General features: G+C 37.4%; 1 protein-coding gene across 1 annotated transcript; it reads left to right on the forward strand.

Moving 5' to 3' along the window:
• Positions 1-6059: 6059 nt before the first annotated feature.
• On the forward strand, positions 6060-12458 carry LOC135707970 (uncharacterized). Its single transcript, XM_065229881.1, has 3 exons — positions 6060-6260; positions 11865-12075; positions 12133-12458. Exons 1-3 carry the CDS (start codon positions 6060-6062, stop codon positions 12456-12458), a joined length of 738 nt encoding a protein of 245 aa, XP_065085953.1.
• Positions 12459-12705: the final 247 nt, after the last annotated feature.

The raw sequence follows: 12705 nt of genomic DNA on the forward strand, positions 1-12705 counted from the left end.
TTTAATGCATTGAAATGGCGTTTTTAAGAATTGACTTCTTCAGCAAAGCTGTTTATCTTGATAAAATTAACAACTCTTCTGAAGAAGTCAAAATTCCACAGCCTAGCCTTCAAAAGAGTTGTTTATTTTGTCAAGGCAAACAACTTTGCCGAAGATATCAAGTCTCCAAAACGTTAGAGAAAGAAATTAAATTGTGGTGCCATCTTTGCGGCAGAGTTTTGAACTATTTGTTTATGTCAATAGATGGTCCTTATTATGATGAGAAACTTGATCGAAGACACCAAGTCACGGAGCAAAATTAATAACTCCGAAATTAAGCATTTCATTTCGGAATTATTAATTTTGCTCCGCTAGATTGCATTTCTGGCCCAGTGTGCAATGTGGAATCGATGTCTGACCAAAGCCACAGGTAAGATGCGGTTTTCTGCTAGAAATCTGATTGATGTCTGATTGAATTGGGGTTTGTGTCGCGACAGGATAGACATTTCAAAATTAAGTTCAAATGAAGAAGAAGATCGAAATCATCCAGTTGTATTACCCAGCGATGGTTACAGCTGGTGACCAAGTCAGGAAAATCGGAGTAATGTTATTGAACTACTGGATTTCTTTGTTATTCATATCTAAGTCCCATTAACATCAGAAAAAGGCGGAAACCTTAAAGAAGATCAGCGAATTTCTTGGAAGCTCCAAAACTTTAAAGGAATTTCCGAAACCTAAGGGTGATTCCAAGAACTTCAAGAGCGTCCAGAACTACAGGAAAGTTTAAGATCTTTTAGGTTGAGTTTCGGTAGCATCAGGCCAGTTCCAGACAACCAGAGGTCGCATATAAGAATGACATACATCGCATTATGTTTAAGTTAAATCGTGTAGAATGCACAGTTTCAACTATTACACGGTGAATTATCTTTCCATCGTACTGTATCACAAATTAAATCGGATTGCATCGAAAGACTTTTCAAATTGAATTTTTTATTACAGATTAAATCGTATACAATGTCAAATCAACTCGCTTAAAAAGAAATTAGAATCTCCACGTTTGTACGTATAAGCCATTTTTCGGCATTCTATGTGATTTGTTTGATTGTATATATGTTTGTAAATCACATAAACAACCTTGAATATACGTGCATTATGGTTGTCTGGGGTCCCACTGGTTTCAGATTTTTTTTGATAATCCAATGAAGATAGATCAAAGAGCATCAGGGCAGTTCTATTAACTTCAGAAAAAAAATCAGAATGTTAACAGAAGTTGTCAAGATCTTAAGGGAAGCTATTAAACTTTAGGGAGTTCCGAGATAATCAGGAAGTTTGAGAGAACTTCAGTTAATTGGACGGATGTCCCAAGGTTTAACGACCAGAGATGCCTGTCCCGGTTAAGAACCGGCCACACCCGTAAGATTTCCACCAAAGATGTGACACCTGCAGAACCACAATGACGGTCGAGCACATTCTAATAAACTGCCCTTGCTTCCACGGACCACGAGAGCTCTACGGGATCCCGGGCAACATCCGAGACGCCCTTCAGAACGACCCGGTAGCAGAGGCACAACTGATATGTTTCGCGAAGGAGGCCGGAATCTACAAGAAAGTTTAACCCATATATATTATTACAGTAGGCCCGGCATTCCCTGCCGGTAGCGGGTGCCAGGTCCTCAAAACAAAATATAAAACACAAAAGATGACAGCAACATACACTCAAAAAATTCCACACGTTTGATCGAAGTGTTTAAACACTTGATTTTTTAAATGCACAATCACATTTACTTTAAGTGTGTTTCACCTTGGTTCAATGTGTTATACACGTTAATTTCTAGTGTTTCAAACTTTGAAAAGTTGAAAATCTTTTACTATCTATTCAAGTGTATTGCACATTGAATCACACTACTGTTCAAAACAGATGGATTTAAAGTGTTTTCCATTTCAATACGATGTGAATTGCTTGCTCAGAAAGGTAAACATTGAAAACAAGAGTTGTGACTTTATCCTATCAAGCCACCTCACATATGAGAACAATCGTGGCACAGTGAGATCGAACAAAGACTCCGACAGCAGCACACCCCAACAGTCCATGATCGAATCCCAAATCAGGCCCATTAAAAAGATATGTGAAAGCTCTGGCCTCTGAAATTTGTTTATATATTTGTCGATTCATTTTTAGAGTCGGTAAAGTAGAAGTCGATAGAGTAGAATATTGTAGAATTTTGCAAAGCTATTGATATCACCATATGAGGCACATAGAATCCAAGTGTGTCACAATTCAATTCCATAGTTTCAGGCATGGTTCATAGCATAAGATTCACACATGAAATGGATGTGTTTCACAATAAGCGCAAAATTAAGTGTGAGACACATGATGATGACGTGGGCAATTTTTTGAGTGTAGAACAGTTAGGCAAAATAAGTTCCCCTCTGGATCCGCAACCATCATTTAACTCCGTAAAATAAAAACTCTGTACCTTCTCTCCCTTTGGGATACCCCCTTCTGGGGTGTCCAGAGACAAACCAGCCCAGGGCTGAAAGTCTTCTTAATAAAGATATAAAAAAAAATTTCAGTTAAATTTCTAGAATATTTGAGCAGTTCCAAGGGGCAAGACAACTTAGATATGTTTGAAAAAATATTTAATAAATATTTCTAAATATCAACATATATCAGTATTTTCAAAAACTTGTGATTGGAAAAGTAAGTGCTTTTTGTGCTAAACAATTTTTGTTCTACGGATACTTGTTGTTTTTTTTTTCAATGGTGAGCCTTCCAATAATTTACGGATATTTTTGTTTTTAATTGTAAGCCAAGGAAAAGATAATATCAATACATATTTTGAAATATGTGTGTCCCACCCCCTGGACACGTTCATTAAATTCAGAGAAATCGAACCATCTAGAAGTTCAAAAAAGATAATTACAGATATTCCAGAGAATATCAAGGAAGTTAAGAGAACTTAAGATAAATTTCGGAAACTTCACATAAGTTGCGACAAATTCATGTAAGTTATGAAAACGTTGGGAAGCTTAGGCAGCTTGGGCTGTTTGATTAATTTCAAAGCAATTCCAGAAACATCATCAGAAGAGTACCAATTATATCTGGAAAAATTTGAGAACTTCAGGATGGTCTAGAAAAATTATAAGGAGATGACTCAAGAAATGAAAGAAAATAGGTATCGATGATTTCGAGGCAGTCTCATGAATAGACTGCGTGATAATAAAAGAGCTTCTGTAAATATTCCAGCATTTCAGGGAAGCTTCGAGAACTTCAAGGTGGTTCCGTCAGCTTTGGGGAAACTGTAGAAACTTCTAAGAAGTTCTATGAACTTCAATGATATCCAGAAAACTTAAGAAAAGTCAAGGAATCATTCGAGAAGTCCAGATAATATAACGAAAATCGTGAAAATTGTGAAGAAGCTTCGAGAACTTCAGGAAAATTAGGTCCATAGATGTTCAGAGAAACTCAGAGATCTTGAGGGCAGTCTCAATAACTTCAGGACAGTCCAGACTTTCAGGGAAAATTTAAGATCTGTAAAGGCTTTTTAGGATTCTGTAGCGAGCGTTTTGCGGCTCTTTACTAAGTGTTCTAGATGCACTTCCACAGCTATTAATTGAGTGATTTCAATGCCAACATCAATGCACGAATTTGTAAACTGAGTGGTCAGCATGATATTGCTTCTATGCCCATGGAAGTCTAGTAAATATATAACCCGCAAGATGTTCTCGACCATACCGGGAATCGAACCCACCGCCACCCGGCTTGGTACTTTTTCTTTGTTCGGGACCTAACACTACTGCGACCAGTAATTTGATCTATTGTAGTATATCCCGTGTCCTTTGTTTAGTGCATGTCGTACTACTCCATCACTATTGAGGAATGATGAAGTATTCAATTTTTTCACAGTTGCCATTCTTGCATGTATCGCAAGGATCCGACTCTAATTGAAAGGTCCCGCTATTTATACCCTTCGGAGTGTTGAAACACCCTCCAAAGGCGCGCCCCGTTGTCAGTCAAAATTGGACTTCTTAGCAACAAAATTAAGGAATGACACGGATAATTACCATGCATCAGAATCCTAGTCTTAACCATTTCAAACCTAGAGAACAACGAATGGAAGAATAGGAATCACATAGATGAAGACTAACTAACTCATTTTTTCTTTGTTTCAAGATCATTCTCGGTTTACAAAGTCGAGTCTTGTCACTATCAACAAGGCATAAAAAGTAACAAGGACTAAGATGTGTTCTTTGGATTACTGAAAAATTCTGTCCACCTAGTTTGAAGTAGTCAGGACTAGGAATCGGTGGTAGATCTTACATCCCTTAACGTACCATGAAAAGGTGATCTACCCACGGTACGGAGCCGGCTTGGTAATACCGTGCCTTTATATCTGAGACCCCAGTTTGTAAAGGTTAGTTTTTATTAATTCACGAGTTTCCGAAAATTATTGAAAAACGTCATGAAGTTCTGGGAATTACGAGGAAGTTCAAAGAACTTCTGAGAAGTTCAGTTAACTTCAAACATATTTTGGGAACATTCTGAGGGCATTTTTGAAAGTTTAAGCAAAGTTTAAAAATCTTCATGGAAGTCCAAAGAAGAAAATTATATAGCATTTTAGACAGTTTAATTATTTTCAGGGATATTTCGAGGAAGATCAGAGAACTTCAGAACAATTTTTAATCTCTTGCAAATCCCGAAAATTTCAGGTAGGCTCTTAAAAAAAACATTAAAAATTTCGGGGCCTTCATGAAAGTTCCATGGATATCAGAGAAAATGTTGGAATGCAAGAGACGTTCCGAGACATTTTTGAAAATTTAAGGTAATTCATGAAGAAATGGAAGTTTCAGGCAACTCTAGAGATGGTCAGAGAAGTTGCGAAATTTTAAGGGAAGATCCAAGAGCTTCAAGGAAGTATCAAAAACTTCAGGAAGCTTCAGAATGGATCAAAGAATTTCAATTCCATGAACATCATCGCAAGAGTGAAAAGAGCTTCAAAGAATTACTAGATAAATTCAGGATGGTCCACAAACGTATAGGAAGTATAAATAAATTCCTAAGAATTAAAGAAAATATCGAGATTTTTAGGGAAGATTCATGAACAAATTGTGGGGTAATGAGGGAAGTTCCAAGAAATTCCATAAAATACCGGGCGCGTAAGGGAAGCTTTAGGGACTGCAAGGTGGTTCCTTCAGATTCACGGAAACTTTAGGATCTTTTAAAAAGATCTAATAACTTCACGGAAAACCAGAGAACTTCAAGGAAGTCCAGAAACTTGTCAAAAGTTGTGAAAAATAAAGACATGTCTAAAGATCTTCATGGAAGCTAACAGACCTTAAGGGCAGTCCCAATAGCTTCAGAAAAGTCCAGCCTTTCTTAAAATTTATAGATGAACTTTCGGAAATGTAAGGAAAGTGTTAAGAACTCCTGAGAAAGTTCTAAAACTTCAGAAATATTATGGGACTTTTACAGAAGTCTTGTGATCTTCAGAGAAATTTGAAGATTTTAAGGACATTTTCATTTATTTCTGGACAGTACCACTAACTTTTAGGCATCCAAATTATTCCTATCAATTATCATTTTCACACCTATCTTTATCACCTATCTCTATCCCTATCACAACTGCTTATATCAATGATACTATCAGTGATAGAAAAAATGATAGATAGATGATAGAGGGTATTATCCCTATCATAGATAGGAGTGAGAGTGATATTATCAGCAGAGAACCTATCAATGTTGAAGAAGTTATTATCCATCCCTATCTTTTGAGAGAACGTTTGTGATGTTATCATTATCAATTAAACGACGTATCTCCATCACATTTTTGGAAAACTGTTTCATCTCTATCATTTTATATTATCATGCATACCGAAAAACCTGGCATAGTGGGAAAATGGTTTGTATCAGATAAGAATCTGCCAAACTTGTACAACAAACTATACAAAACATATGGATATTTTTGGAATCATGGTGACGTATAGAGACCGGAAATCGATGTCCGACGCCATTTTGGAATTCAAGATGGCGGCTTCTGGTTATAATAAAATCTGGGAAACATTATCAAATACCCTTCAATATGGGAATTTTCGGAATCGTCGTGACGTATAGAGACCGGAAATCGATGTCCGATGCCATAAACCCGGAACTGTACACCCAGATGCTGACGAAGCCTCATTGTCTCATAATCGTTGATGAGACTTACGTCAAGGCGGACTTCCGGCAGCTTCCGGGGCTACTGTTCTTCACCGCCCAGCTCAAGTTTGATTTTCCGGAGGAAGTAAGGAAGCAGAAACTTACAAAGTTTGCTAAGAAATAAATGATTTGGCAAGCAATCTGCTCATGTGGCAACCAGAGTACGCCGTTCGTGACTACCGGGATTGTATACGGGGAGATCTTCCTCAAGAAGTGTCTACAGAAGCGTCTGCTTCCTCTGTTGAAGCAACACGAGGACCCTATGATCTTCTGGCCAGATCTAGGTTCGTGCCACTATTCAAATGTTGTCCTGGAGTGGTACGAAGCCAACGTACCCAAGGACATGAACCCCCCCCCCCCCAACGCACCGGAACTAAGGCCCATTAAAAATGCTGGGCTATTATGAAACAGGCACTACGGAAGCATCCCAGAGGGTATCCTATCAAACGCATAATTGACTTTTTAACGCTGCAATCACGGATTTATTTGATGTTTTTTGCTCAATAGGCCCAAAATGGGTGATAAGACCGAAGCAGTTCTCTATCCTATTTGATAATGTTTCCCAGATTTTAGGATAACCAGAAGCCGCCATCTTGGATTTCAAAATGGCGTCGGACATCGATTTCCGGATTCGAGACGTAACCACGATTCTGAAAATACCCATATTGAAGGGTATTTGATAATGTTTTCCAGATTTAGGGTAACCAGAAGCTGCTATCTTGGATTTCAAAATGGCGTCGGACATCGATTTCCGTTCTCTATACGTCACCACGATTCGAAAAATACCCATATTGAAGGGTATTTGATAATGTTTTCCAGATTTTAGGATAACCAGAAGCCGCCATATTGGATTTCAAAATGGCGTCGGACATCGATTTCCGGATTCGAGACGTAACCACGATTCTGAAAATACCCATATTGAAGGGTATTTGATAATGTTTTCCGGATTTAGGGTAACCAGGAGCTGCCATCTTGGATTTCAAAATGGCGTCGGACATCGATTTCCGTTCTCTATACGTAACCACGATTCACAATTATAATGTACTCGAAAGTCACCATCTTGGATTTAAAAATGATGGCGAACATTGATTTCCGGTATTTAGACGTCATCCTCGTTCTTAATATACCCATACTGTAAGGACAGAAATCAATTTCCGGCATCTACACTTCGTCCCCGGTCCGAAATATAAATATTGATTCGTATTGGAATGTTTTTTATTTTGACCATTTGGGAGGAGAATTGTCCGTTGTCCATTATAAAACATATTATTTCGAACTATCATTGATACAGAAAGAATCCCTATCTCTATCATGTGATGTTCAACTATCAGATGGACCATATATCATGATAGCTAAAGGAAATGATATTGTTTCTATCTGTCCTATCCCATCATTGAGTCTATCTATCATTTTTTCTATCATGATAGTATCAAAGATGGGATAGGGGTTCTATCATGATAGACTGAGAGAGAATCTATTAGATAGAAACCTATCACTGTGATAAGTCTCTATCTGAAAGATGATACTATCACCATTTATCAGATAATTTTGATGCCTGCTAACCATAGACAATTGTGGGAACTTTAGGGTAGCTTCAAGAACATCAGGGAAGATTAGAGAACCGCAGGGTGGTTCAGTAATTTTCTGACCCCCTAGGAATCCCCCATTAGGTACGCCAATGACCACAGGATCAATGTTGGAATCAATCTCAAGTCCAAGAACAAGAGAAACGAGCGCGAAAAGGAGTCATATGCCTTCTTGTAGTCGATATATGGCATAGTGAGATTCCGCTGACTGTGCCCTGCCTGTTCAACGATGACTGCATTAATGATGGTTTGGCCTTTGCAGCTACGTGTGTTCTTTTTGGCAGGGATGATCATGCGCAGGGTCTTATACAGGCATGTGCTTAGCCTACACTTTGATGGAGTCCTCGTGTGTGGCGACTCCCGCTAGAATGTGAGGCTCTCGTGCCACCGTCTAAGGATGTGCTACGGTCAGTTTCTTCAACCAAAAATTTTGGACTCTTTTAAGACCTGGAGCCAATAAATATCTATGGAACCTCGTAGCTTTGCGGTTTTCTCCTTCTTCGACGACAATGGCTTGCATTTCTTCTGTTTCTACACAGCAGTTTTTGAGTTTCTTCAGCGAAATGCTGCATAATTCGTCGATATTTACTCTCAATGATTGTATTTTCCCTTGTCCGTAGAATTGTTCAAGTATGGGCTCCACATCCAAATAAATTTTCCAAACTAAGACCAAGAATCAACTGAAACGGGCCAAAAGTAAACTCTGTCAACCAACATTCAATCCGCTCAAACCGTCACACTTCTTCTTCGATCAGAAGTTTTAACTTTTATTCCTGCCACATTTAATCATATTTTTGGTGGCAAACGCTAAACTCTAGCTAGCTTAAATAACTTTCCAAACATTTCCAAGTGAAATAAAACCAAATACGTCAAACTAACCATACAAACAAAGCAACTGTTTCCAGTCCTCGGTAAAAACAAACAACAAAATAGAAAACTTTAAACAATTATATACGCTTCAATACAGGTCAGATTCTTCCTCGGAGAGATGAGAAATGAGCAAGAGAGAGAGAAAGAGAGAGAGAGAGAGAGAAAGTAGCTTAACGATATGTAATGCATAGGAAAAAAAGAGAGAAATAGTAATGTAAATATTTCAAGAAAAAGTGTAGCCTATTTAAGTTTTGCTAGAAGGCGAGAAGCAACAGTTTTGTTCTAAGAAACAAAAACACCCACCCCTGCGCAAGGTTTTATATGTCTTGTATCCGTGGCAAATGTACTTAGTGAAAAGATATTTGTTGTGTTTTGTGACAGATTTATGTTCAGAATTTTGTGCGGCGCAAGAGGTGACGTATGACTGCCCCAAAAATTGCAATGCTCCACCCTGTAGCTGCTACGTAGGTTATTTAAGAAACAGTGGAAAATGTAGGGTGATTTAGATTCCCGTTCAGTTTTGTCATGCATCGAGCGTTCATATAAAAACAATTAAATAAGCGATTGACAGAAATAAAATGACATATCCTTATTAAATTTGTAGGAAATCGAGCCTTTGATTTGCTTACCTTCTGTTAGACGGAATAACAATGCCTTTTGTTTTTGACTCAGTTGAATCCTTTTCGATCTGTGTAAGATGGACCAATATTAACTTCCAGTTCAGGAATTTTACACAACCAACCACAAAAAAAAATGCATTTTCTATGATCTTAAGCTATTTACATTTGAAGGAAATTGAAGAATGCCGTCTGAGAAGTAAATATTTTACAAAGTGAAGATCCCAACCAAACAAACCTGAACGAAAGAAGCTTACTTGCGAAGAATACAATCCATCAAGTGCTTGAAAATGAGAATTTCATTTTAAATTGCCGCTGAATACTCAGTTCCAGATAGCGCAATCGTTCTGTTGATTCGTATTGCAAGACACCTATATCAAACCTATTTATCCGTCTTAGAGGTCAAAAACGAAGGAAAAAAAGAGAGAAAAAATATCACTATTCGTATAACCGAACCCTTCCCAATATTTAAAGAATCCTCTAGATGCAGAAGCGAACAAACTTGTAGCCAACAAATTTTACATTTACCAGCATCATTCCACGTATGTAGTAATCGTTCACGATCAAACCTGTAACACACCCACAGCTGAGCAAAACCACAAGCATCACACTCACATCCCCATTACTCAAACACACTAAGACTAGGATCATGCGTGTAAATGTAAATACAAAGCGATAAAAATCCCAAAAAAAAATATTTCTTGCCTTCAAAACAAAAACACAAGTATGTATTCAAAAATATAAATGACAAGAAAAGAATAGCTGTAACAACAAAGGTATATTTATAAAAAATAATATTATTTTTTATCTAGGAGCTTTTTGTGAAATGTTAGAAGAAACAAACATGCAAAAACATTGATGTAAAAGAAGAAGCAAAGCAAAAAAAAGGGAATGTTATTTATATTTGCAGACATCATCGGGAAGAAGCTAATGTCCGTCAATCTACCTAGTGATATTTCGAATCGATTGCTTCATTCAACAGGCGTGATTTCGTTTTCGATTTTCATTTTCGGCGGGCAGCAGTGAATAAAAACGCAATAAGTTGACTGGGACAACTTGGAAGAAATCGAAGAAAAAATGTACCGATAAGATAATTGAACACAAACAAAACTTGCAATGTTAAATATAATGCATCCTTTGAAAACATGGTAAAAAGCAACGCTGGAAAAAAAGCAAACAAAAAAAAAAAACACAAAAATCGCTAAGACAAAACGAAACAAATAAATCAGCATTATGTAAACCTACCAACAGTAAACTAACTATGGCTTGCTTTTTGCACTTGTGCACAATTATAATCAGAATTACAAACAAAAAAAAAACATACCGAAGCAAATCGTAACGAACGCTGCTACAGCAAAAGGCTTGAAGTAAAATATTGATAAAAAAAACATCAGCTAAAATGTTTTATGAATGCAAACGATACACAGCAGAGGAAAGGAATGTTTTGTTCTACGGCGGAGGGAATATACCGATTGAACTTGTAGTGGTGAATGGTTCCCGGGGCCAAGTGCCGATCAATTATGGAAAATATTGCAATTAACGTATCAGTAGTGATGCATCACGGACGTTCCACGTGGTTAACCCTTCGAACGGGCTTATCCATTAGCTTGCAATGACCTAGCCGTCGTCGGTTGGAGCTGGGAACTGTTTTGCACTGTAAATTTGATTGCCTTTGGCCAGTAGAGGTATGTGTGCTGCGAAAATTGTGGTAAAACAGCATCACGAAAGAGAGATGAAAATGAAAACAACTAGCCCAAGCTAGAACAGAACGAGAGAAAAATAGTTAAAAGTAAAACTATGATAAAAACAAGAAAATGACTGCATCGCTTTTGATTACTATGTAAATTGTATAAAAATATATGAAAATTTCAAAAAATCAATGTTAAAAACTTCTTAATTTATATCACATTCTCGGATTACTACTTCCATTGGTCCGATGTAGTAAACTCTACAGTATGAGTGAGTGGACGCGCTGACAATCTGATCTGACCATTGTGTACACTCGGCACAGACGGCTGATGCATAGCATGGGTGCATGTGTGATAGTAGTTTGTTTTGGATGTCTCCTCTTTCACTGAAAAAGGAGCGCATACTAAACAAACTTCTATCAACACATTTCGAAACCAACCGCTAAATGTGCTGGCGCTGCTATCAATCAATATACTGTGCTTCCGGATTCCAACTGGACCACACTTTATGTGTCAACAACAAGTTTTTAAGAAATCAATCGGAATTTGTAATTCAGGCATGTTAGCATACAACTATATCAAGATTACAGCTGCCATGTCTTTCTTGCCTGAAATAATAATGATGGTGTGGTTCTCAGTTCCATTCTGAAGTGTAGCGACCAACAAAAAACCCTAAATCTGATAAGAAAATTTCTTCATCATTTGAACTTAAGTTTCTCGTTGCAGTGTATCCTCGTTTAGACTTCAGTCTTTTAGTAATTATCAGCAAGTGAGTACTTGTTTGCGTGAACATGAAGAAAATTATGATCGTATTGCTCGCTCAGTTCTCGGTAGCATTTTGCATTAACATAGCAAATAATATCAATAGATTTGAAGGTATTGGCGGCATTTTCTAACTAAAATCATAACAACCTGATCACATAGATAGTTTTCAGCGACATACGGTTGTTTGCAGTACAACACAAAACAAGGATATTATCATCCACATCCTTACTACTCTACGGCTAGATTCAAAAATATGCATTTAACTAAAAATAATGTAACAAAAATGCGTATGGGAGTTTTGGCTCGCAACGATGGTCATATACGCTTGTCGCCGATTGAATATCCCTATGACAATACGAAGATTAATGAAATTGGTAATGTAACATACGTCTTGCTTTCAGTACTCTCATAACTTAATGATGTTTTTCTAGTGCTTTCCGGTTGGGGAAATACAGCAATCGAAATTCGACGATACACCTGCAAGGATCACAAGACCCACACAGACATTCACATATTCAAACATATTGCAAGCAATGGGCTCTTGTCGGAGTTCATTCCGATGATGTTCACGATGGAAATCGATCGGCGTGGAAAGGTGAAACTGATCAAAGATGGTGATGTCTTTCCATTAGTTGAATTCCAGGATCCCAAAATAGCGTTCAACTACATAGGATTTTGCAACTGGGACGTGCCGGCAATTTACTTTTTTGACTGTCCGTTTGAGGTTGATCGTAGAAATTGCATCCAAACGTTTTAAAGTAACAATTTATTTATAATTTACTTATGTGTTAAATTGTTGCAGTTAATATATTTTAAATGTCTAATTTATAAAAGAAATTCTAAAACTTACAAGAACTTTCGTTTTAAGCGAAAAATTACACAAATTTAGAACGTATCGTATATTGGCAGGAAGTGGAACATGAAGGCGATACAACTATAATAAAACGCTGGAACTGATAAGCTGCCTTTGCTTTCATATCTTAATTTATATTCGTCGATCGAGT

The sequence above is a fragment of the Ochlerotatus camptorhynchus genome, unplaced genomic scaffold (assembly GCF_037179485.1).
Source record: "Ochlerotatus camptorhynchus isolate MF236.1 unplaced genomic scaffold, CSIRO-AGI_Acam_v1.1 ptg000324l, whole genome shotgun sequence".
NCBI classification, from domain to species: Eukaryota; Metazoa; Arthropoda; class Insecta; order Diptera; family Culicidae; genus Ochlerotatus; species Ochlerotatus camptorhynchus.

What these genes read in the sequence shown, in the direction of transcription:
- LOC135707970 (XM_065229881.1), top strand. Translation starts at nt 6,060, where the DNA reads ATGGGAATTTTCGGAATCGTCGTGACGTATAGAGACCGGAAATCGATG. An exon ending in AGTTTGATTTTCCGGAGGAA is followed by an intron (nt 6,261 to 11,864) that starts GTAAGGAAGCAG and finishes TCACATAGATAG; the next exon opens with TTTTCAGCGACATACGGTTG. An exon ending in TACGAAGATTAATGAAATTG is followed by an intron (nt 12,076 to 12,132) that starts GTAATGTAACAT and finishes ATGTTTTTCTAG; the next exon opens with TGCTTTCCGGTTGGGGAAAT.